General features: G+C 37.5%; 2 protein-coding genes and 1 non-coding gene across 3 annotated transcripts; all 3 read right to left on the bottom strand.

The window, feature by feature from the left end:
• Positions 1 to 659: 659 nt before the first annotated feature.
• Def1 (defensin 1) lies at positions 660 to 1898 on the bottom strand. Its single transcript, XM_076790244.1, has 3 exons — positions 1742 to 1898; positions 1359 to 1542; positions 660 to 957 (listed from the first exon to the last, which is right to left on the bottom strand). The coding sequence occupies exons 1-3, from the start codon at positions 1809 to 1811 to the stop codon at positions 918 to 920; spliced, it is 294 nt and encodes a 97-aa protein (XP_076646359.1). The 5' UTR covers positions 1812 to 1898; the 3' UTR covers positions 660 to 917.
• A 4691-nt stretch (positions 1899 to 6589) lies between these two features.
• Cat (catalase) lies at positions 6590 to 21587 on the bottom strand. The gene is made up of 8 exons (XM_076791239.1): positions 21237 to 21587; positions 11481 to 11658; positions 9724 to 9865; positions 9342 to 9492; positions 8903 to 9082; positions 7817 to 8008; positions 7379 to 7615; positions 6590 to 7141 (listed from the first exon to the last, which is right to left on the bottom strand). Exons 1-8 carry the CDS (start codon positions 21570 to 21572, stop codon positions 6740 to 6742), a joined length of 1818 nt encoding a protein of 605 aa, XP_076647354.1. The 5' UTR covers positions 21573 to 21587; the 3' UTR covers positions 6590 to 6739.
• LOC143356008 (5S ribosomal RNA) lies at positions 14155 to 14274 on the bottom strand. Its single transcript, XR_013082602.1, has one exon. It is a non-coding gene; the product is annotated as a 5S ribosomal RNA (ribosomal RNA).
• Positions 21588 to 26456: the final 4869 nt, after the last annotated feature.

The raw sequence follows: 26456 nt of genomic DNA, 5'->3' as shown, positions 1-26456 counted from the left end.
AAGAACACTTGGGGCTATGTCCTCATTTCTTCAAATTTTGAAAAACTTCCCTGCTATGAAAGCATTGAATTTGTTTAAAACTATCGCAAAATAAATGGTGAAAAAAACATTTAGTAGATACTCTTATGTTTCCGCTATAAGCTCCTAAAAACTCATTCTCATCGGTTTGTTAGTTTTAGCCTTATAAATTAACAAAAAAAGGGTGACACTGTTTTTACACGTCTGTAAAATCAACAATTTTTAAGATATCGAAAAATCCTTTGAGATTCGTTCATAGGTCACTAGTGACTGCAACATATTCAAATTTGAACAAAATAGTACTTCAAAAAGTGTCCGATTTCGTGTGGAATGACCCTTCAGAGAACATACTACATCCGTAGGATTATATTTTTTTAGAAGTGCAATGGTGCACGTGTATTCAACAATTGCATTATTGTTTTTAATGGAAATGCATACTTTTTGTATATAGACGGATTTCTCTCGTCATTCTACGTAGAAAGTATTGAGGTACAATAGTAAAAAAATCATTAGTTATCGAGGTATTTTAAGAAAATGTCTTTTTTGAAGTAGTATAAGAGCATACGAAAGTGTAAGAAATTTTAAACCAAGCAATGTATTTCTGGGTTACTAAGTCAAAGATAAATAAAAAAAGACGAATGTCGATATTCGGAAGCTTAAGCAATATTTATTGAACATGTATTTCTAACCATACAGAGTGTCTATTGTTTAAACAAAATTGTGTTGTTACATAAAACGGAAGTCCAAGGCCAATGGAAGTTTCCTATGTTCGAGGATCCTTTGTTGGTCAAAAATAGGTCCGTGTAATACGTTGTTTTTCGCAGAGCATTGTTGTTCTTTGTCAGGTTACGTAGAAAAATTCCATCGAGCCTCGGCGGTGGTCACACTAGAAGTTTGATTCAACCGAATCGCTTGTCCCACAGATCTTTGAAGTCAGTCCTGAAAAAAAATAAACGTTATAACATCCTGCAGTACAAGCCGTACCTCTCTGAAAATTGTTGCAGTAAAACTGTAGATTAGAAACACTCGAGAACTGAATCAGCGCTAGTTATTTTTACATTCGGAACGGAAGCAGAGTATCGGATACATAGTTTATCTACTTTATAGATCTCAAGGGTCGTATCACTATTGGCTGTGCAAAGTTCGAGAAGAATCTCGCTGTTGATTCGTGCCAGTGATCGATCGGCCAATAAATAAGTTAATGTACAATCTGTTAAATTGGATCACGCGTGTTCACGCCTAAAAGTATGCTATTTATACCTCGATAAAAAATGTTTGATAAATGTTTGATAAAGTCCGAAAGTTGTCCCTGTGTTGTCAATATTTAGAAAGTAACGTACTTGCGGCAGAGACAGACACCATTCTCGCAGCGACCGCCAGCTTTGCCCATGCTGAGACAATTGGCAGCGCAGGCACTGTGCTCGGCGATTCCTTTGATCGAGAGAAGGTCGCAGGTCACTCTTCTTTGCCTAACGGCACGCTCTTCCGCAACTTCGGCGAGTTCGAGAGGTTCGTATTCTTCGTCTGGAATTTATCGAACGTTAAATGCGGACAGTGTTGGCCGAACATTATTCAGAATAATGAATAAAATATTAACGAATAAATCCAATTTTTTTTTAAATTACGTTCATTTAGAGTCGCATCAACATTTAAGCGATCGTAAGGTACTTTAAGAAATTATGTTAAATTAACGTATAAAATGAAATAGACAAATTTGTATTACCGACGGGGATGGCGACAACAGCGGCAGCAGCCACAAACAGAAAAGCGGCAAGGATGTAGAATTTTGCCATTTTAGTTATCGATTAGATTTCTGTTCTACTCTGAAGAGAAGCTGGAAGACTGATGATGGATGTAAAACCTGCATCGCTTTATATACTATAATATTCATCCACAGATGTAACGCGCGGGTAAATCCCGCGACAAATATGTGCGCAGTTGTTATGAAAGGAAAAAGTAAACAATTAAACGCTGTTAGCACGTGCGGTAAATCGTCCCCTATGACGACAGACATAGATAACGGAGAACGTAGAAATTCCCCGTTCTTCCCCGTTACATTCGTCTCAGGTTTTCCTGTCCTTTGTGCGGTTTCTTTAAACCATCGTTGTCTGTGTACAATAGCCATGTTCTCGAAACCAGGTACCTACATATGTATACTAGTGCTCGTGTATGCCATCTTTAATATTGTTCTTCGAAGTGGCTGAACAGATCTGGTGGAAAATGAAACAGTATAATCGTTGGGCAGTAATCTGCAGCGTTTAAAACGAAAATGAAAACCTTCGGGTATTATAATTTCCGTAAGCAAGTTGAAAAACTGATTTACTTGCCAACACATTTTTACTGTTAGTGCATAAGAACAGAGTTGTGCAGAATTACAATTGAATTACTCCAGGAACTATAATTACAAAGTAATAATATTACATTGTAATTAAATCATATTGTAATTTATAATTCAGATCTTCATTCAATTAAATTACAATGTAATTACAATGTAATTCAGTTACGACGTAGTTGAATTACTATATAATTAAAATACAATGTAATTCAATTGTGCAATTGAATTACAACGTAACCGAATTACCACAACTCTGCATACGAATAAGTACCTTCGTTACTGCTTTCATTCCCCGAAATTATTATCAAAGAAACTTTCATAAGTTTGAATCTATGCTTTAATTTTCAAGTTGCAAAATTACAAAAATGTTTTTATTATTACAACTATAGAAAGGAAACTTTTTATAATTAAGTTTCCACTATTTAATCCAAAATTTTCCGCTAACTTTTATCTAAACTTCGGCAGGAAACGAGAAAAGATATTTTAATTAAACGATATTGTAACATTTAATTCATGGTTAGCACGCTGCATATAATGTAGAATATTTATAGCAACATTTTCTAAAAAAACACACGATAAAAGTGTAACCTTTGACACCTCTAAAAATATCGAGATAGCCGTATCAGCAACATGTATCCATAAAACAAATTTTGCGCAAATTTACGCAGTTCACAGAACAGGAAATTCCATATATTCGTATAATATAATATCTGAGTTGTATACTTATACTCAAAGAAAATGTAAAAAACTAGAAATCGATTTTTTAAAAATAAAAGCCAGAAAGGTGTATCATTATTTATCCTTCAGTGTATTATTTGAAAGTCCATTTGAGGTTTAAAATCTTTTCAATTAAGTACAGTGTATCCACGATTATACAAATCTCTAATGTTCGAAGTCTCTAGTATCTATCTGTTTCGTTCAAGGTAATCGAGATTCTACTTTGGGGAGACTCCATATAATTACAGTAGAGTAAATGTTAGAGCAATATTTTAAAGTTTATTTATTGGACAATGTATTCCAACCGTACTTTTTTTTATATATAAATAATTTAAGGTTATATAGAGCGTTGAAACCAAAATGGTCGATCGGGGCTGGTTGACTAATAACGTCTGGGGTTACATAATTAGTTCAATCAACCTCGGTGATAACAGTTTGACTAACTTTTCGTTACTAATTACCAGATGCGGTCTCCCCTATTGTAGAAGATAAGTGAATATAGTACAATCATAAATGACGAATCATTAATGATGGCTTCGAATCGAGAAACCTTTGTCAGCTTTACATTTGCATATTCGATAGAATACGATGGTACCATGTTTCCGCCCCCCACGCAAACGGAACACGAGTACGACCGGGATTCACCGCCAAGGCTTTTCTCAACAGATAACCCGACCCAACAGGTTCTTGACATCAGACTTTTTACGCTCGACAAGTGTTTCTTTGTAGCCGCAAACTCGACACCAGCGCCTTCATGTCTCAATCGGAGGCTGCCGATGATTAATCGATTCGAATCGATACTCCTCGCCACTTCGTTCTTAGTAACCATATCGATCGGTGTTGATACATAGTGCTACTTCGACGAGAACGCTCATAAAACGAGCCGTTCAACGCAAAAACGAAAAACGTAAGTCGAAAGAGTTGATTGCTGGACATTGAGAATAAAAAAAGCTGTAATTCGTGTACATTAAAATTTGTATACATTAATTGCAATCTAGATAGATACTTTATTGATTCCCCTCAGGGTTACAATTTTTTATACCACCCGCTCCTCTTATCCTAACTTTATTTCTAACTCTTCGTAGATTCGCGATAATGTAGAGTGACTACATTACCGTCAAAAAATGGTTTTACGTGCCTCAAGTATATTTGAGGGTATATCGGTGTGAGACCAGGAGACCGCTACCAATCCAATAACAAAACTTCTGTATTTTTCATTATTTTTTATGGAACGTTTATTGTACAAAACTATTAGTTCCTTCAGAACATTTTGTTCCTTCAGAACACTCCGTGGATTCGTGATAAGGTATAGTGACCAAGTTACCGACAAAAATATGCGAAAAATGGTTTTACGTGCAACTCAACTTTTCGTCCTTATATAAGAATATTTCGTAGCTGGTAAAGGGCTCATTCGAAAGAGGAAGGTTCAATCGAGTGCGCGCTATAAACGTTAGAAGTAGGCCAAAAATTGACGATATGCATGCCGTGGAATCCAAGCATTTGTACGCCATTGGATGAGTTTTCTGGATGAAATAGAGAGCAGCGCGCACCAGAAAATATCTCCAGCTACAAATTGAGCTATATTTTGTCTCGATTGTCTGCGAAAGAAAGCCAAAAACTTGAACCACGTTTCTGGCGTCAGAATTCATGATATTGATAATACAGAGGAAAAAATGTGACCAGTTTAGTCACAGACTTAAGACCCGTCGGATCAAGACCAAGACTTAAGTCTCTGTCTGAAGGCTGTGAATGGAAGTTATTAATTAAAAAGGCACATGACTATCCCGGGCCCTTAAAGTTACCTTATTTTCTATCTCTTATATCTAACGCTTATACCTATTTATTCTATATATACATCTTAAAACCCCCTCCCTAACCGTGGGACCTCCTCTACCGGTTGCTCACCATCTATCCCAATCTTTTTATTTTTATTCATCTTTTTCCCTTCCCTCCACTCCTCCACCGTCCTCATCCACTTCTCATGAGGGGAATGGGGGAGGAGTCCAACACTTCCTCATCCAACCTCATGCACACCTCCCATACATGCTCCCACGTCTCATTCACCCATCCACACACTCTACACTTTGTCGCCTTCTCATCCATCCAATATTTCCCATCTCTCATCCCATTTCCCAGTCTAAACTTCGCCACCCTCTGCCATCTACTCTCCCCCCATCCTTTCTTCAGGTATCCCGGCAATCCCTCTCAATTCACCATTCCGTACCATTTATTATACTTTGATTTTCTTATCTTTTCCTATCTTTCCTTCCTCTGCCTTTCCTTTTCCCTTTTTACCAATTCCTCGCTCGCTCTCTCTCTCTCTCTCCTCTCCTATATCATTTCCTCTACCTCCTCCGCTGTCCAACCCCTCTCCTCAAAGAAGTCCCGTCACTCCTTCTCCTACCCTTCTCCTACTCCCCCCTCCTATCCCTTCCCCTCAGTTCTTCCCAACATAACCTCGCCAATTCCCCTCCTTTGCCCTCTCCTAGCTTCTTTTCCCCTCAGCAAATCTCTTTGTAATTCCTCCCTAACCATTATCCTGGTGTAATCGCAATCTACAGGAGTGCGGTAAAAATTTATTTTCTTCATTAATAATTTTCGTATATTAAAAATAGTACATTGACATTGTTGAACTATTTTAATCTGTTTATCGTTTTAGATTACACCTACTCGTTGATGTTATAAATGTATCAAATCCGCAGTTCGAAGGCATCGAACGAAGAAACGTTGCACTACCGGCGTGAGCCGGCTCTATTCTTAATTCGTTCGAATTTATGGCGATAAATCGATATTAATATCCACGCGGAGCAGAGTAATATATGTAATTCTTCCGAGCCATTTCCATCGATTTAAATAGACGTTTATAAGGATGTCGATAGGCGTGAATCAATATATGAACATACGAGTGACATAAAAATCCATCGTTTTTATTAACAGAGAACTAAGGTTGCATTCATATTGGAAATTGGTGAGATAGTATACGTTTATTTTTAGAATTGCTTTCAGATTTCGTCATTTGGAGGTATTAAACCTAACTATTAAAGAAAATTATTTTACATTTAAAATAATAAGAATAACAGAATGCTTTGGCAGTAAAATGTTAAAACATTGCAGTACTGGTCAATTTCAATTCAGTAGATGTTATTTCGATAGAGGGAGTTAAATATAACAATTAACCTTTAACCTTCCAAGCAATCTCACTTGTTGTCTTCTTAGAAAAAAAAACAGCATTTGTGCTTGTGTTTCTCCAAACTGTAGGTTTTTATTATAAAATATAATTTTTGTCGATATGTATATAGACTTAAAATAGCGTAATTAGATTGTATAACGTAACGTGGTCGTTAATGATCAAGAGGTTGATGCGACCCTTATAAATAAACAATGTACATATTAAAAAAATCAGCTCGCGTTGTCTTAATTTTAAATCGCCGATTTTCCAAAAGTCCGACTCGTGAATCCTATCGAAGGAGTATTAACAATCGGAACAAACGCGTGCGATCTACAGATAACAACCACCACTAACAAAAAATAATAATTTCATTTATTTGTGTAAAATATTAACAAATCACGTGGTGTACACGACTAACCCGTTAAACGGGATAGCGGTAACTACAGAGGTGAAGGTCAAGCGACGATGCAGTAGAAAAAAGGCACAGGGATTCGATCTTTTCACAGGCTGGCCGTCTTGCCGAAGACATTGAGTCTCATCCCGGATTTGCGGAGACCTTCGGTGAGCCTTCTGCCGAGGTCGACGTCCACCTCGGAGAAGTTCTTCACCGCTCTTTCGGCGATGAAGGTGGACGCGTTGCGAAGGCTGGCTACCATGTTGTTGACGAGCCTGGTCTTCGCGTCCGAGTCCAGGACTTCTCTCCAGAAGGTGGTCGGCTGGCCGAAATCATCCTCGTCCACTGGGTCGTAGCGATCCACGTCTCCGCTGACGTAGAACGGTGGTGAACGAACTGCTGGGCACTCTCTCGGTCCGTTGTAGCTGTTCGGGTAGTAGTTTGGCGCACCGCCCTGGTTGTACAGTGACATCAGGCCGTCACGCTGGTAGTTCATCGCCGAAATTGCCTGAGAATCATCGAGCTCAATTATTTCTATGCTGTAGCGACACTCAATTTCGAGCGAAATCTGACGGTAATTATATTACAAAAAATATTTCATCTGCAATTTGAATAAAAATATTTAGTAAATACTTCAATGTTCTTGCAGGGGAACATCTGAACTGTGTAGTGAGACAGAAATCGGTTTTCGTGAAACCGACCGAATTACACATGGCAGATCAGGAAACAAAAATGGAGAAATTACCTTGTATGGGCAGTTGACTGGCAATTGGAGGTGGTTCGGCCCAAGACGGTGCCTGTGAGTGTCGCCGTAAGCGAATAGACGGCCCTGCAGCATTTTGTCAGGGCTTGGTTCAATACCGGGTATCATGTGAGCCGGGTCGAAGGCTATTTGCTCCACATCAGCGAAGTAATTTTCAGGATTTCGGTCCAGTACCAGTCTACCAACAGGGATGAGCGGAAATTCTTTGTGCGGCCATATCTGTTCGAATTTGAAGCAACAACTTCTTTAATCATTCGATCTGACGTCATACTATTACATAATGTTAATTTACGTTAATTATTGCGGAAATGTCGATTATTTTTCGCTTTATTTTGGATTCTAGTATCGTTAATTTGTAAATATCGCAGAATTTAAAAAAGAGGTATTATTATCGATGCTTGGTCGACCGTAGATCATTACCTTGGTCACGTCGAATGGGTTCCACTTGAAGGTCTTCGCCTGAGACGCAGTCATAACTTGAATGGAGAACGTCCAGCTCGGACACCGGTTGCTGGCGATCGCGTTGTACAGATCCCGTATAGAGTAGTCGGGATCGGATGAGCTCAATTGTGCCGCCTTTTCAGCCGGAATGTTCCTGATTCCTTGATCAGTCTGCATCAAACAAGAAGAGAATTTTAAGTGCTCGTCCACCTCAGATTCGACACCAATAACGATAGATATACTTTAGACCTTTATGCAAAATAACAATTTTTTCCGTTAACCGTTCAGGGACGACGTCGGCGCACTGTAAAGACTCTGACGCGTATTTAAAAATTTATTGCACAAGGTCATATTATTCGAGGCGATATGCATAATTACTTACTTTCTAGAATTTTAGGACAGCTATGTATGAAACATATCAAACAGTTTAAATCAACAGAATATTCTAATCGAGACATACTTCCTTTCTTAATTACAATAATTTTAATAAGTTGTAAGCATTGTGGCAGTATCCTTGAATACTTATAATGTTTTTAATGTTTTGCGTTTATTCTGTCTGTACAGGGTGCCCCAACAACGCTGTACTTCCTTGAAGGGGGCGGTTCCCATGGTCATTTGAAGTTATTTTTTCCTTCGCGAAAATGTTGTCCCGCAGTTTTGTTAAACAGTTATTAACAAAGCCGCGGAGAGCATTTTCGCAAAGGAAAAAGTATTACGTCATGTTGGGTCTCATTTTAACCAGAAGAATGCGACAAATATGTTGGTGAAACGTTCATAATGAAATAATTCAAGCCGAAAACGTTTAATCATTGTCTCACCGATATATCTAATCTCGTGTGTTAGACTTCTCGACGATCGAATTTCTGGGCCCCTCAAGGGCTACACGTCGCGGTACTGGGAATCAATCTTTCATATATATCGTGCACATCGCTTTCGCATATGTCGAGACATTATTGTATTCGCATAAATATCTACAATTTTGCAGATTAATACCCTATGCTACCAGATGTAGTATTATGTAGGCCTGTAATCAACGGTTAAACCAGAACAAAGCAGACAATGCACCTTGTAGTGGAATTTGCAGTAGACCATCTCATTGTCGGCGTTCACCAGTTTGAACGTGTGGGAGCCGTAGCCATTCATGTGCCGAAAACCGTCGGGTATACCACGATCAGCAAACAAGAACATGACTTGGTGCGTCGACTCGGGTCTCAGAGAAAGAAAGTCCCAGAACATGTCCGCGTCCTGCGAAAACCAGTTAAGTCAACGTATTGTTTACAATAACGCTTCGAATAATGATAGAGAGAGAGAGAGAGAGAGAGAGAGAGAGAAACTATAAGTTGAGGTAAGTACAATTATAACATGCGAAGGATAACAGAAAACCTACAAGAAGTAAAGGAAAGTAAAATTATAAAATGTAAAGATTGAATGTATGCAATAATTGAAATTCTGAAATATAGAGGATAACCGAAATTATAACATTTAAGAATTAAGCAAGACGAGCCTTGAGGTGGGTAGCAGGATTCCTCTTCTGCGTGTGGATGAAGCTGGGGAAAAACAGCGGGTCCTTGATGAAGAAAATGGGCGTATTATTGCCGACCAAGTCCCAGATACCCTCCTCGGTGTAGAACTTTACTGCGAACCCGCGTGGATCTCTAAAAGCAGAGAAACAATTATTTGTAGAACAAGCAATATCTTTATTTGTAGAACAAGCTGTTCTTTTCTACATTCATGTCACAGCACGAATCCGAGGAGTGGGCTTAGATCAAGACTTTACTGTGATAATAAGTTAATTGAGACTCAGTCTTACACAGTCTGTTTTATCAACAACGTATCAACCCTCTCCAGATTCCCCTACATTTTAGAAAATCTTTGTTTACAATTACCTGACTGTATCTGCTGAACCAGACTCGCCGCCGACGGTGGAAAATCTTACGGCAATGGGGGTACGTTTCCCAATACGGGAAAACACTTTCGCCTTAGTATATTTCGTGATGTCATGGGTAACTTCGAAATACCCAAAAGCACCTACGATCAAGAAAGAGAGACGATGTAATACTTATTGTTAATGTAAAAATCATTATGGACCTTTCTAAGCAGCGGAGACATTGGAAATTAATCTCGTCATTTCATTTCATGGTGCTTCTCTCGGCTTTACACTATAGATTCCCAAGATTTTCCCAGAAGAAACTATTAGGGGTACCCATAAGTAATCAATTATTTGCAAAGAATTTGTTTTGCCTTTAGTTCTGTACCGATCGTTGAAGAGGAAGCACGTATTCTTTTACAGTTTTCGGTAAAGCAGCCTGTGTTCGTAATTGTAAAAAGTATAATTTTTGTTTACATCCTCTTCCGAGGATCATATTCGTCATTGCATACTTTTTCATTTTCATGCGGGATTGAATGCCACGGTAACAACAAAGAAAATTTGCGATGTTTATGGAGATGTATTGAAGGTGAACAAGTGTCAACGTTGGTTCAGAAGGTTTGCTGCTGGTGATTATGATCTCTCTGACAGGCCTTGAAGTGGACGACCAGTTGAATTTGATAATGACACCCTAAAATCTCTAGTGGACGCTGATCCGAAATTAAGTATACAAGAATTATCGAGAAGCCTGGGGTCTACATGGTCAACTATACAAAGGCACCTACACGAAATGAGAAATACATATAGGTAAGGAATATGGGTACTGCATCAATTATCTGAGACCAACAAGAATATTCGTCGATCAATTTGCACTTCATTGCTATCCAGATTTCGTAGAGATCCATTTCTTAGCAGAATCGTTACTGGAGATGAAAACTGAATTCTTTATGATAACATAAAACGTTCCGAGTAATGGGTTTCTGCAAATCAAACCGCAATATCAACCCCTAAACCTAGCTTATCACTTAGAAAGGTGTTACTGTGCATTTGGTGGGACTGTCGTGGCATAATTCACTTTGAGTTGTTGAAACCTGGAGAAACAGTTACTGCTGAGTTGTATTGTCAGCAGTTACAACGGCTGTATTCAGAACTATTGAAAAAGAGGGCATCTTTAGTCCAGAGAAAAGGTGTAATACTGCAAATTGACAATGCCCGGCCCCATACAGTGAAACTCACTCAGGAAAAAATCAAAGAATTGCAATGGGAAGTTTTACCGCACCCCCCGTACTCACCGGATATTGCTACCCCTATCATCTTTTCAGATCTCTGGAGCATTATTTAAGAAATAAAACATTCACTTCTATAGAAGATGTAAGGAGGCACCTTGAGTCATATTTTGCTTCATGAACCCAGGATTTCTATAAGAGAACGATTGAGCAGGAAAGATTGCAAACTGTCCTGGATAATGATGGAGATTATATAATAAATTAAGAAATGAAAACCTGAATTTACTACAAAGTTTGTTTTAGATTTCAAAATAATTGATTACTTATGGGTCCCCCTAATATTTCGATTATCAAAATTTCAATGACTTGAATTTCAAACCAATTTCGATTCGTCATATTACGAATATTTTTGTGCGTTGAAAAATTGCGTTAATTGACATTTTACGTTTTATATGATTCAGAGAGTTCTTTCAATATTTGAGAAGCTTTTCCCGTTTTACAATAAAATAAACATTGATCATTATGATAACAACCTGACAAGCGAACTCACCGCCTCCTTTCGCGTGCACCACACGCTCCGGAATCCTTTCTCTAGCGAAATGGGACATTTCGTCCAGATAAACGAAATCTTGGATCAATATGGGCCCGCGCGGGCCCACCGTTAAGCTGGCTTTCTTCTCGGCAATGGGCGCTCCATTTCCGGTTAACAGCACGGTCGGACATTCGCCCTACGAAAAATAAAAGATTATTAGAACAAACCAGTCTTGGGCGTCACCCAAAGCAATTACTGTGAAAAATAATAACTAAGATAATATTTTATCTTGTTTGGTTACATGTTATTTGAAATAATCACGTGTTACTTTACTTGAACAGACAAATAAAATTAAATTATTTAAAAATAAATATAAACATACATACATATAAATAAACATTTAAAAATAAAATCTCAAATAGAGTGGTCCACTTGAAATTATCACCTTGATTTTTTCCGATAATATTAGTTATAGCGGAAAAAATTTTAATGAAAATGGTTTTAAGTGATGCATATTTCGAAGTTGTTAGCTTTTGCGGCTGGACGCGTCAAGGACTTACAAAGGTCAACTTTTATTTTTTAACTGAAATCATGTATTTTTTCATGACACAGTTCGTCATTCTCTTAAAAAAAATGTACTAAGCCATTTCACGTCGAAAAACTGCGAAGATATTCCAACACTAGAACTACTGAGCCCTAAACGTGACTTAGACTTATCCCTTTATAATAACAGCAAGATTGAATTTGCTCAAGTTTCATACGATTTTTATGGTAACATGTACTCCAAAGAAGAGATATGTTAAAAAATTTCTCGTGGAAACGTTTTCATAGTTTCAGTAATCGGGAAAGAAGAAATCATCCATCAGTCATTTTGACTGGTTCGGTAGTTCTAGTGTTAATTGGAATATTGCCAAGAAACCATTACTCTTTCACTAATAATTAGACTGCGGATCTTTATACATTTATGGCTTCCGGAAATTTTCATAAAATGCTATGATATGAAATTCCGCAGAATTTAGTACGATTTTTATTTTTTTCAGATCTACAAAGGTCACCGCCACTGAAAAATAGATTTTATTTGTTTCCGCTTTCCGAAGATTTGCCTACAAAAAGTTGAAAATTGTGTAGCTTTCATTGGAAAAAGAGCAATAGTTTTCCGCTACAACTAATATTATTGACAAAAGTCATGGTGATAATTAGTGAAGTAATGGTGAAAATGTGAATGCATCTTTTACTTCTTCTTCGATAAACGAAGATTGCATAGGGAACCATTTAAATGTCATTTGGCATAATGAGAAATTAATGAGTCAGCGGTAAGTAAACCATTGACGCACCTAACTACTTCGAAGCAACATACCGAGTCCCATAAGGACCATGAAGCATTGCGAATGGATGTTCATGCGTAATGTCTTCCTAGCATTTGATATTGCACAACGAGCGTCACAGTTTACGCGACATAGTGTAAGTCGCATAAAATGGAAGTGCTGACCATTCTCACAATCGATGCGCGAATTTTTAGTATTCGTTCGCATTTAAATTAACATTGAACTTCAAAAGTGAAAATAGTTCGAATTGAATTAAACATCTGAAAAATTCATGAGCTCTAAGCAAATGCTGCTATCGATATTTGAACTAAAGATACGGTTAATATATTATCATTAATATTAATATTATTTCAATTTTATAATAAATATATAGCACAATTTTATTCCAATTCATTTATCATTATAATTATTCACTTATTCCATTCAAAATAAAAAAATCGTTATTTTTCTATCCTATCGTTATTATTCCCCTCTTCTTCTGCTTCATCCGAAATACGACGAAAATCGGTCCTGAACCCTCGTCTTATATCGGAATAAAACTAGCGAAATCTTGGTGTGGGTCAGAAGTGACTCCGGCATAGGTGTGGCAGGAGTCCGAGGGTTAATAGGCTGTAAATTGATACTATGACAATGTATAAAAGATAATAGAGTGGCTTTAATAATACAGTTCTACATTATTTTTAAGATAATAAAAACTAGGATTAAATTATAAAACTAGAATTAGATTATAAAATGGAATTCTGATATTACGATAAGGAAAAATATCATCATTTTTTATTAAAGTTACTACCACAGGAATAGAAGGATCGTTTTTCACTGGTTTCGTAAGAAAAAATATACATTTGCACATTTTCTGCTAGACTTTACTGGAACACGAACCGAAAATTGCTTTGTTATATTCCTGGAAATACCTTGTACAGCTCGGTGCCGAACGAACTTACTCTCGTAGTCTCATGTACGATTGGCATCACCGGCATCGCATATGCGTATATAGCTTATGTAGCAGCTCTACTTAATTCCGCAACCACGAATAATGTAGTCAATGCTATCCTTGATGATGGAATACGATTATTTTTATGTTTAGGAATTTCTTCCAGAAATAGTATCGAATTTTTTGCATTAGGATTTTGCACACTCATTTACGGGTACATATGTAGAATACACAAGTTATTTTTTAAAAGTAGAAACAATCAAAATTTCATGCGTTACACAATGTTTTATAGAGCATGTTTTAAAAAACATGTGTTTCTCTGATCAGATAGTAATAAATTAATACGTTAAGCGCTGCATCAGTTATGAAACTTAAAAAAATAATACTTTATAATCCATATAATATTAAACAATATGAATGAAAAATAAAAAAAGTGTGCCAACAACACGCGGTATTCCCAGGCGGTCACCCATCCAAGTACTAACCACGCTCAACACTGTTTAACTTCGATGATCGGACGAGAATCGGTTTTTTGCAGTGTGATTTGGTCGTTGACAATATTAAACAATATGTTTACTCTTTTTTGTTGGACTTTCTTGACCATTTGTAACGAAAACCAGATCGTCTAACAGATGTTACGAAAAGTTACGACTTTCGTGGTACAATTTCTGCCACTATATTCGCACTATCTATGTTTACACGTCGTCCAAATGGAAAGTAAAACAAAATTAGCTCCGCGCTTAAATGCGTTAATGGAACGACGGAAACCGTGTTCTACGATCCATTTTGTATGAACATCGATCGTTACTATCTACCGATCGCTTCTACGAGAGCCGACATTGATGAAACATTTATCTGCAGGGGATCTAACGGTGAAATTGTCGCGTGGATGTTATCGATCAGCATTTTCTCTTTTCAATGTTGTATGATCGGACGATTTTTTTTCTCATCGCGTGTGCAACCGTGACACACTTCGGCATATCGTTATGGCATTTATTGTCGTTCATCGGCCTACACTATAAGACACCTAAACGTTGATTCGCGATTAGTGTATGGTACACGCGCTACCGCGCAATTTCTGCAATTCCGCGGACGATTGGACGTGCCCGCTTGCGTCAACCATTTCATGTTAGAATTATTCGACCGTGCTAGATGCAAATGGCGTGGAGGGAAAAAGAACCAACGCTGATCCTGTAGACGTTGTGCAGTTATGATTCTAACGAGACGCATAGATACAGTGGCAGACAAAAGCCCGGTCTTCGTAGATTCGCGATAAGGTAGAGTGACTACGTTACCGACAAAAATAGGCGAAACATGGTTTTACGTGCAACTCAACTTTTCGTCCTTATATGAGAATATTTTTCGTTGGGAAAGGGCTCATTCGATAGAGGAAGGTTCAACCTAGCGAGCGCTGGTCATGAGTTGAGGACATTATGCAGATATTTGGTAATATAAGCGTTAGAAGTAGGCCAAAACTTATATGTCCAAAATATCTAGTCGATAAAAGTCTCAGAACTACCCCTACTGAGGGGCCCTAATGCTCCAGTGACCTCGGTCGCCGAGGAGTGTAAACATAACACGGGTCGGGTATATAGGTGTGAGACCAGGAGACCGCTACCAATCCAATAACAAAACTTCTTTATTTTTCATTATTTTTTATAGAACGTTTATTGTACTAAACTATCAGTTCCTTCAGAACATTTTCTGAAGAAGTATAAAATTTCAGAAACATTTTTAAATCTATAAAAGTTTTGCAAGAATAAGTGTCTTCTTAAGAGCCAAGACTCCGTGGATTCGCGATAAGGTATAGTGACCAGGTTACCGACAAAAATAGGCGAAACATGGTTTTACGTGCAACTCAACTTTTCGTCCTTATATGAGAATATTTTTCGTTGGGAAAGGGCTCATTCGATAGAGGAAGGTTCAACCTAGCGAGCGCTGGTCATGAGTTGAGGACATTATGCAGATATTTGGTAATATAAGCGTTAGAAGTAGGCCAAAAATTGGCGATGGAATCCAAGCATTTTTATGCCATTGGATGAGTTTTCTGGATGAAATCGAGAGCAGCGTGCACTAAGAAATATCTTCAGCTACAAATTGAGCTATATTTTGTCTTGATTCTCTGCGAAATCAAGCCAAAAACTTGAAGCACGTTTCTGGCGTCAGAATTCATGATATCGATAATACAGAGGAAAAAATGTGACACGTTTAGTCACAGATTTAAGATCCATCGGATCAAGACCAAGACGGATCTAAGGTCTGTGTCTGGAGGCTGTGAATGCAAATTATTAATTAAAAAGTCACGTGACTATCCCGGGCCCTTAAGATCTGTCTTACTAGATACATTGAAAAAATGAAGAGTGATCCATATTAGTCTAACTACAAGCCTGACTCTAAAACCGTAAATAGAATGCGTAAATTTATCTAACACATGAAACGTTAGCAGTTCGTCAGCGCGTAGCCAACCAGCGCAGCCTATCTAAACAAATTTTCAAAGTTTTCACTTCTCAACGACCGTGTTCTAATCCTTTCACCGCTGGAGGAAGCAGCACGCAGAAAACAACGCATAGATTTATTCGTAGCCAGATACTATCTTTTTCCTTCGCTTTTGTTCGTAAAAACAGTCATGGAAAAACTGACTTTCCCCTGTTGCATGACTCACATTGGCCATTTAAATTTAAATGGTACAACCTGCTCAGCGATCGCCCACTTGGAAAATGAAAAGTTACGACATGGCCTGCGAGCAAAGATATTTTTATGGTGTACTGTCGTCACGCGGAAGATTCCGATAAGAACGGTGTCAAACCTTGTACTATTATGCAAGCCATTGTCGATGATAAGATCTGAAGCCTCTTTAGAGAAATTATGGGTGTAAGTATTATTGTGAAAGAAGACAATGATTGGAAGTAACATAACACATTGTGTCGCGTCATGATAACAGATTCTTAGTAGGTACGTACTTTATGATAGTTTTTACAGGAATTTTCAATTTCATGGTAGATAAACTGATTAGTGGTTTTAGCGTCAGAGAATGATAAGGAAATGATTGACTAAACACTAATTGATAGTGGCGGACTTAAGGGGGAGTACTATAGGGGCTACAGCCCAGGGCGGCAAAATCCAGGGGCGGCAAATTTTTGGAAAAATCTCAAAGGCACGAGTCACAACAATGAAAAAAAAATAAACGACAATGTTAACCAATTTAAGAATAAAAATAACATGAAATTACAAGAAATCATTTAAAGCCTTCGGGGCGAGAATGCAAGTGCCTAACTCCCCCCATATCTGAAAAATAGGTTGAACAAAATTAGGGTGGTACTATTGATAAACTTATGAGCGTAAAAGGCAGCGAGCGCGGAGGTAGTTGGCCCTTTAAGGAGAGCTGAGGTGTAGAGGTATACAGATAATTGCTAAAAAAACTCCAAACGGAGCGTCACTAAAGTTTTTGCGAAGACAACATTCAATTCTGTGGTCGATAATTCAATTGCAATACTATTCACAGAGGAAGATTAAAACATTATTTTACAAACAGCTGATTAAATTCTCTAACAATCAACGATTGCACCTCGGGATCATATAAAGCTCTCATTCATTTCGAGATAAATACATACGTACATAGCTGACCTTGATGTAACATATGAAATGAAAGAAGACTTGTGAAGAATATAGTGTGTTTTTAGAAACCCTAATCTCAATAAAGGGCCTTTCAGAATGAAGGCGACAAAATATTTGTTCGTGATGAAAATATTTGGCTTCGTAATTCGCGATGCAGCAAGGGCAATGGCTGTCAACAACTTTACTTGTTTCCGCAAAATAAACTGCGCGTCACAACTTGCATGGGAATTAGGATATTAGTAAATTAGTAAATTAGTTTTCCGGTCTTTCGTAACTTCACCAGTAATTATTCTCACGGGAAAAAGCTACAGGTGATTAGCGATAGGTCTTCGGAGCTTCAGAGTTTCAGAGCTTCAAAGATTCAAAATCTTGGAGCTGTGGAACTTCAGAACTTCAAATTACAGAGCTTCAAAAGTTTAGAACTTCGGAGTTTCAAGCTATAGAGCTTCAGAGCTTACAGTTTTAGAGTTTTAAAGCTTTAGAGTGTTAGAACTTTAGAGCTTTAAAGCTTTAGAGTTTTAGAGCTTTAAAGCTTTAGAGTTTTAAAGTTTTAGAGTTTTAGAGTTTTAGATTTATAGGGTTTTAGGGTTTCAAAATAAAAAAGGAGAAATTAGTTAGCCATTGTTGACATAAGGTTTGTTTAGTTGCGATAACTGTGTCAAACACATTCAAATTTTGGTGCCTCATTCTACAGCCACTGATAAATTCAAATTTCATTGTGAAGTTCAAATTTGATCGCTGAAACGTTATAAACATCACTACAAGAATCTCGCAGAAAAACATTTTGAAGAGTCTCTTGTGCATCATGACTTGATAAAATCAAGTAGAGATTACCATCAGAAAATATCGGGCAATCATGATTTGATATTACAGAGGCAAAGATCAAAGAACTTTCGTTGTTGATTGTAACTGCTATCTGAAGAAAACAAACCGGTATCTTATTAACCTCTTGGGTGATCAAAGGCCGCGATCATTTAATTTTTATTCAGGAGCTTGTGGAATTTTGATGACAAATCTTTTATTTATAGTCACGTACACAGAAGCATGAAGAAAGCAGAAGTTGTTTTCACTGAAGCAATGACTTACGAAATAAATCGAACTTTTTCTATGTTATTTAAAAATCTTACGAATAAATATTTATCATATTTGTTAAACGAATTGATCTAAATCTTATTTTGTTTCTATCCAGCCTAACTTTTTGAGATCGAAAAATTACACCCACAACTGCACCAGGAAATTGCTGATAATGAAGATAGTTTAGAGTTACAAGATAGATAGAGACGAAACACGTCGGAAACTTGGGGAGAGTGCGGTAGAAGGGGAAATTAGAGTGGGGAAACTATTCTTGATCTGGTGACACTATCCTGGCCATACACAGAACGGCGCGGGTACGAAGCCACGCCCTCTGCAGACAAGGTTGCATGTATTTGTCACACGCATTGTCACAGCTACGTGGCCAGCTATGGCTGGTCTACCCCCACTCTGCTGAGTCACTTTCCCGTAGCTGTGCCCGCGGGCATCGGTGGGCGCCCTTGCCCGCTAATAGGCACATTGAGCATCTTTGGCACAAGGAAATAAACAATTGCCGATCGCAAACTGTAGATCCTCGTGAATCGATACGTAGGGGTCAACTTCGACTTCTAGAAGTCGAAATTCTTCTGAGTTCGAGTTGTAGAGGTAAAGTGCACAATTTAATTTAATTGTACGTATGTACTCAAGACGTGCCAACAATAGTAAAATCACCGGGGTTAATGATATTCCTCGCATCGCTCTATGCGTAATGTTCCTTGTGGATATCGTGACGCCAATTTGGCAGCAATCTGTTTGCCGTGCGAATCGTCGCAAGGAAATGCGCTATGAAACTGATAAGACACAGTTTATTTAATGATAGCGGTGAATCGATGAGCAGTATAACTATGAGAAAGAAAGTGGATAAGAATAGCACGTTGCAATATAAAACTTCTGAGAAACTATTGAAAGTCTGGAGTGTCCAAGTGACGTCGAATGATTTTCCGTTTCACATAATTTCGTAATACGATAGCGAATACTTCAATTTCTAATTTTAGAAATTTATTGTTACGTACGATGTAGCAACTTGTAGAAATATGCAGTCAGAACATCGTTACCCAATTTATCTGTCCCATACGATCCATGATCATTATGGACCTTTGAGTAAAATAAAGATGTTCTGCATCTGTTGCAGAAAGCAGGAGATGTGTCTTCATTTTTTATTTAAACTTTAATGGATCGAAAATTATATATATCGATACTCTTCAATTCTTTTTGTCTCTCTATTGTTTAAAAGTAAAGCTACTACAGCCTAGTCATCACACTTAGTCATCAATTCGATAATGATTCGGATTATTACTGTTTTCTGAAAATGACATTATTGGCAAAAATAGAATGAACAACAATTAGTCCGGACAATGTGTGTTCGGCATGCGCTGTTGCCTGGAGTCCTTATATAATAAGGAATTTTTCCATCCTCAAAGAGTCCATAATGATTCTACTGGATTCTCTCCCAAGGAGATAATATTACGAATAAAATCGCAGATTCCATCAGCAATCGCGTAATTCAGGAACAGTAATGACTATTTCAACTGGCAGCTTCACTCGCATACAGGACTACAAGTAAGGCTATAATCAACCGTGAAGCACATTGTTGCGAGCAACGCACAAGCAACGCACAATTGCCCCACAAATATGTAGAGGCGATATCCCTGGAAATATTAACATATTTCGTATAATATTTGATATAAATAAAAAATACATCTAAAACACTGACAGTCTTTTACTGAGCATGGATCCAATTTCCTCCATCAATAATTATGGTTTGGCAACGGTTCGGTGTGGAATGTGGTCAATTAATCTTCTTAATTGTAACATACATTTTCCTTTGCGCTTGTGCTTCGTAATTGGACTGCGGATTTTTATGCATTTATGACAAAAATTCTACTCTCTTCTTCATTCGTTTTCGTAGAGATATCGACAGCACGCTCTCGCGGGAAAGACCTTGAAACTTTAAATCGCTTCCAATTTGCAAGTCGAAATAAGTGTAGCATAAACAAAATACCAATGCAGTGCTAAAGTCATTTCAACGCTCGCGGCGGTGTCCCTCATTATCAACCAGTAAACGCCAGTAAAATAATATACCATTAAAATGTGACAATGTGAGTGAATGAGTAGCGAGATGAGTAATATCGATAAACAGAAATGCCAAGATAAGTTGTGTTTATAGCGGTTATGCTTTGACCTCATCAACGAAAGTGCACGATAAAAATTTATATGATCGATGTACATGCCGCAATCAAAAACTATTACGATATCATTAACATCAAAATAGAATTAGAGTTTTACATGTTTACAGAGCTCGCAAATATACAAAGTTCAATAAAAATGTCAAGTTATAACAAATCTTTCTGCAGTTTGCACTCTTCAATAATTGAAAAAAATTCTTCTGGTTGGCTTCAACCTTCAAACAGTAGCCGACAAAAATTTCGAACGATGAAGAATTTCTAGTTGCTATAACCAGAAAATAAATAAGCTAGAAAGTGAAGAACCAAGTTGTTTCCGATCAATCCAAACACAATTATTCATTTAAATTTCTAATTTTCTAATTTTTTCTTTCGTTTCTCCAGCTCGTAATTATTACTCTCTCGGTCAACGTAGACACAGCATAAATATAGACCACGTCCAAACACTGAATCCAAAAATCACGCTCACTCGCCCCAGAAAAGAAAGTTAGCGCAGATCTATAGATCGTTCCGACGGGAACCTACTTTACCGACCGTGCTCAGTGAAAGACAGTTGCGAATGCTGAGAAAAAGAGAAAAAAGAACACCGTGACAGAAGAGGGGAAGAAGAAAGTAAAAAGCGTGATCAGCTGAAGAGGCAAACGTTTACCTTCAAGTTCCTTCTGTAGTCGTTCAGCTGCTCGGAAGCAGGATCTCGCTTGGAAGCCGACATGCTGTCGTCGTTCCCGATCTGTTTCTTGCAGCAGTAGGTTCTTAGGGTCAGTCGGCGAAGAGCCAGTGTGGCCAAGAGCTTTGTCGGGTCGAGCACGCTAGCTTGCGCGCCACGTTGTGAACAGCAACTGATCGGTCGCAACAACAACGGACTTTTATCATACCGGCTGGCCGATGTGTGGTAAACACGACGGGAAACGGCGTTGCGTGTCGACGCCCGAGCGTACGAGATCACCCGAACAACTTCAACAAGAGCCGAGCTCCTCCTCGACATTCTTCGGCACGGTTCGGCCCAGCCGTTCGCCGCTCCTCCCGCAGCCCCTACCAATAAATCATCGTACAGTGTTTTATACCCCTAATACTTTTTAAAGTGGACCAGAAGGTGTCCCGACTGATGAAGAAAAGCACAATTTTTCCCCCAAAAAATTGAACTGATCTTTACCTCCTTTAACCCATTTGCATCATAAGGAAATATGAAAAGAAGGCCTTTATCACCAAACTTTTTTTATTATATTTAAGTAGAAAAATGACTACAAGTAAAAGAACTTCATATTTCAGCACTATAAGAAAAAATCAGAATGATTACTTTCATCTCCAACAACACCCTCCATTTCTATTTTTTAGCTAACGAATAATGATAGTGACCAGGAAAATTGAGCGTATACAGTAAGGAGCAAAACTGATTACACAATATTTGAAACAACATAACTTTTTTAAAAGGAGATCAAATGACTTGAATGTTTTTGAGATGTTAGAAGGTTTAGTTTATCAGACGAGGTGTAAAAAATTTTTGAAAAAAATTTGAATTGATCGGAATCGCAAAAGAAATAGTAAAAGTTGGGTTTTTCAGCTTTTTTATCCGAGCCTGTATTGAAAATTTCTCGAATAAATTATATTCATGCTGAAAATTACATGGATATTGGTTACTTCGTTTTTGAAGTATAATATGTTCAACAGTATTGTGCAAAATATCAGACAGGTACCTTTTCGTATTGGAAAGATTTAACGCCGACAACACCGTTGCCAACGCTTCGGGAGTAAACACGTTTCGGGTATTTTCTGCGATTTGGGCAGAGGTGGGTGAATCAAATCAATTGCTATTCAAAGTTTAATGTGTCCAAAAGTAGGGGGAAAAATCGGAGGTATACCTTTTCGCGTTGTCCGATAATACCGTTGCGTCACGCGATGCAAGCGACTATCATTGCAGACGCCTCGGATCTGCGCACTAAGCTAGCGTACCTAGTGCACGTCGCTGGAATGCACGCGCTACGTTTCGGCTATTTTCTTCGATTTGGGGAAGTTCGGGCACACAAGACTGATTGCTAGTTCGATGTGTCCAGAAGCAGTACGCAAAAAATCAGGGAGGTACTTTGTGGTACTTTTTCTTTAAAAACGTAAACCATAGTTTGATAAAAATTTATCATGAACAACTCGGACAAGTTGTTAATATTTCAAAAAAATTCTTGTGGGGTTTCGAAAGGCCTCGTAATACTAAATATGACTTGTAAAAATCAAGCTAATCGAATGGCACGTTTTTCACAAATCATAGTTTAGTCTATATTGTATGCGATCAATTTACTTAAGTAGTGTTAGTTCAAAATAAGATGTACTGTTATGATTTTGTGTTCTCGAAACGATGATAGAATAAGGTAGGTTCATCTTTTACAAAGACGACATAATGTACGGTGCTGGAGTTATTGTGGGTAGACACAGTTTCGCCGAAACATGCTGAAATTGTTTAGCATATCTGTTATTAATAGATTGCATACAAAGAAGAACGAGGAAGCACGTATAATTATTAGGTTATTTCAAAAGTTCGTTTCGTTTGCGATTATAATGCGCACAATGCACATTCAACCCAGTTTTTTAAGAAACAAAACTGCGTGGCTGTATGTATAAAAGGAAGCTTAGAAACTAATAAAATGTTAACAAATAGACATATTAAATGTGCATATTGCGACAGAAACTTTTGAGACAACCTAAATTTTCCATGACAATAATTTTACTAATACTACATATATTTATTTTTTTATATGTAGATGACAAAATGTATGGCTGACATAAATGCACAACGATTCGCAGAGTTGTTATCAACGTCATATTGCTGCGAGTGTCACCATTTGATATTTTTCGCGATAGAAGTAAATAACACTTACTGACACAACGTTAAAAAATGAGTGGGACTTATTTCGTGTATTTTAGAAATATTTCATAAAGAGGATGCATTTCAAGCAAACGTGCTAATGAGTAATGTGTGTTAAATGTTTCCAATTGCGTTGTAAATTTAAGATCAATATGTTGCGTAATATGCACTGGACACTATTTGCAACACATGAAAATTGTTGCATTCACATCTGTTTCAATATCATCGAGCGATTAATTATCGAACAGTTATTCATTGTATCCATGTATACTGCCGCCATTTGCCCACATGTTTATAAGAAAACTTCGGAAGCGTCGAAAACTAAACGAAAAACTCAAGAAAATTGAGTGTTACACTTCGTCACTCGCGCATTATCTAATACAACAAGCATAGTATTACCACCTTTAGGCACGTTTTAACTCTATGAGTCAGTTTCAAAAGCTGTCGGAGTTTACAATAACGTGTGTACTAATAGAAACTTAACATTCTAACTATTTTTTAAGAAAAAAAAAAAAATATAATAACACATTTACATAATAATACATTTTATAATATTATTATAAAATGATTCTAAATAAGATTTTTGCGCTCAATTGGAAAAAGTTTTTGCAAGTTATAAAACATTCCGTGTTCGTTATAATTTCTGCGCTCGACAAAGCGTCTAGTTTCAGAAGTCAAAGTAGCTTTGCGTGCAAAGGAGCGTTTTCTCTTATCGTTTCCACAGCGAAAAACTTACCAGGCGTTGTACGTGCTTAAGAAATCGACGATCTCGTTGTTACCGCAACGTGCAGTTGCTTAAAATTGGATAAAAAGAATCAACAGAACTCCGTGCCGTTACGCAAAGTAGAGAAAATGGTCGTTGCGATAGTGCAAAAGGAAAAGTCATGTTCGTCGAGTTAGACGGTGAAATAAGTCGAATTATGTTTGAATATAAGTAGGCTCTACCGCTCGAAACTTAAATGGGCATCCTCCGCGGCGCAAAATGGGCGCGAACGTTCTGATCGAATTGAAAACAAATCGCTTAGGGAGCAATCATGCGTGAAAATCGTTAACAGACGGATAGTTTTACAGAGAACTGGCCGCTACCGTACCGTCTTAATAAAGTTACTTCTCTCAAACATTTTGATTGGTACCATTCCATCTTTCCCTTTTGCACATGGAATTATAATACACGAAGCAATTAATTAGCAATTCACTTCACTCGAATTACGATCCTCTACCCATCGACTGCCGATAAGATGGAGGTCAACAATTTGATAAATGTTAAAAAAAGTATGATATACTTCCTACAGTCGTGCATTTCGTACATTTGAAAGAAAAGAATTGCACATTTCATACATCCTATCTTTTGTATGTTATATCTAGAATGAACATACAAAAACAGAAATAATGGGACCTTGGGTAGGACTACAGAAAAAAAGTTGGTGAAGGAAGTATAAACAGGAACCGACAAAATTGTAAGACACTAATGAAAAATCGACATTTCTTTTGTAAGTATATTTGATTAAATGTTACATTGATATTTCTTTTCTAGCAAACGTTTTCGGATTGATTTGTATAACTTTTTTATTCTGTTTTCTTTTCAAGTTGAACAAAACAAAATGAAATTAGAGTGGAGCATACGAATCAAATGAATTGCAAAAAGTAGCAACATGAAATGTACGACCTCATTAGCCAATATTTCGAAATCATAACATGTTATTCGGAATCTGGCGATTATCTCGGCTCAAGTTTTAACCAATTGACTAATACTCTTTCGATTTCGAGTCATGAACGATCCCCTGCTTACGCAAAAATTCAACGCTTCTATGCGTTGGTTGCGTTTCAGATGCCCTGTCAGATAGACGATTTTATCTTACGTTACAGTTTTGTTAACTTTTGTTGCTACCAGTTTATCTACTTGTTTTGTTGCGAGCAAGAAGATATCCTACCTTGGGTAAATGAACACAATACCATTATCGATTATTTGAACAACAGTGATTTCGTACTTTCCTGTGATTTTTCTACTTATTTTTTACTGATTCCCCGAAACAAGACACGCTGCTGTACATTGCACAAAATAGTTTATGCACTTCCTACTCAAGCAACAGACTGTTTAGAAATATTTGATAATAAACTTCGTATAAATTACCACTCAATATCAATTTTTTATTTTCAATCGATACTTAAAATTTTTCAAACTTAAAGCGATTGATTGTATTCAGCAACGTTTTGTAAAGATATTTAATTATCAACGGTAACATTGACGCGCAAGAATTGACATAAGAATAGTATAACAATTATTTTTGAGTGGTATAACGGCTTATAGTGCATACCAGACACGTCGAGAACAGGTTCTTTCCTTTCTTGATCGGCGGGCGACGTTTCAAACACCGCTATCTCGAAGAAACTTGTTCGTTAACCTAATCCCGGCACAGTATCGTCAGAGACTAGTAGAACTCACAGAACTATTTATTACTGCACTTCATGCATTGGAAGCTTCAGGTCGTTCACCCGAATTTCGGACAGCGAATGAAGTTGGCAAAATAGTGATCAAAATCCACACGATCAAAACATTTATTGGTCAATTATTTAAAACTTAACACTACGGCTGTGGGACCCGTCGAAATGACAGGTTATACATTTTTTAATTTACGATTATTGAAATTAGGTGGGATGCATTCATGCAATTCAGTTTAACAATTTGAAAGCATCAATTTAAATAAAATATATTTTATTCTTTAGTATTTCGGAATAGCTACAGAATTTTAAAGGTTTGATGTTTTTCTTGAATGGGATTAAATTATTTATTCAATTTTTTTCAAATCGAGAGTAGAAGTAGACCGACATATTATAGATATCTGAAATACCGACATCAGTAAAAATTGGTGATTTTTTGCGCCCTCTACCCACATAGAAAAGCCAGCTGACACCGACGAGATATTTACAAAAACTGCCAGCTCCCGTGTTAAACTGCGAGCCTCAAAGTGGGTCCCAGGTGGGTACTGGGAGCGGAAAAAAGTGGAAGGAAATAAT

This window comes from Halictus rubicundus, chromosome 7 (genome assembly GCF_050948215.1).
Source record: "Halictus rubicundus isolate RS-2024b chromosome 7, iyHalRubi1_principal, whole genome shotgun sequence".
Lineage (NCBI taxonomy): Eukaryota > Metazoa > Arthropoda > Insecta > Hymenoptera > Halictidae > Halictus > Halictus rubicundus.
The sequence above is the reverse complement of the archived record's forward strand: the minus strand, read 5'-3'. Positions and strand labels throughout refer to the sequence as shown.

Excerpts from the sequence above, each read along its gene's own strand:
- Def1 (XM_076790244.1), bottom strand. The coding sequence starts at position 1,811 with ATGGCAAAATTCTACATCCTTGCCGCTTTTCTGTTTGTGGCTGCTGCC. Across the intron at positions 1,543-1,741 it reads TGTTGTCGCCATCCCCGTCG|ACGAAGAATACGAACCTCTC; the intron begins GTAATACAAATT and ends GATAAATTCCAG. Across the intron at positions 958-1,358 it reads GGTGTCTGTCTCTGCCGCAA|GACTGACTTCAAAGATCTGT; the intron begins GTACGTTACTTT and ends ATTTTTTTTCAG.
- Cat (XM_076791239.1), bottom strand. The coding sequence starts at position 21,572 with ATGTCGAGGAGGAGCTCGGCTCTTGTTGAAGTTGTTCGGGTGATCTCG. Across the intron at positions 9,083-9,341 it reads ATCCTGCTACCCACCTCAAG|GACGCGGACATGTTCTGGGA; the intron begins GCTCGTCTTGCT and ends TGGTTTTCGCAG. Across the intron at positions 8,009-8,902 it reads ACTGCAAATTCCACTACAAG|ACTGATCAAGGAATCAGGAA; the intron begins GTGCATTGTCTG and ends TGTTTGATGCAG.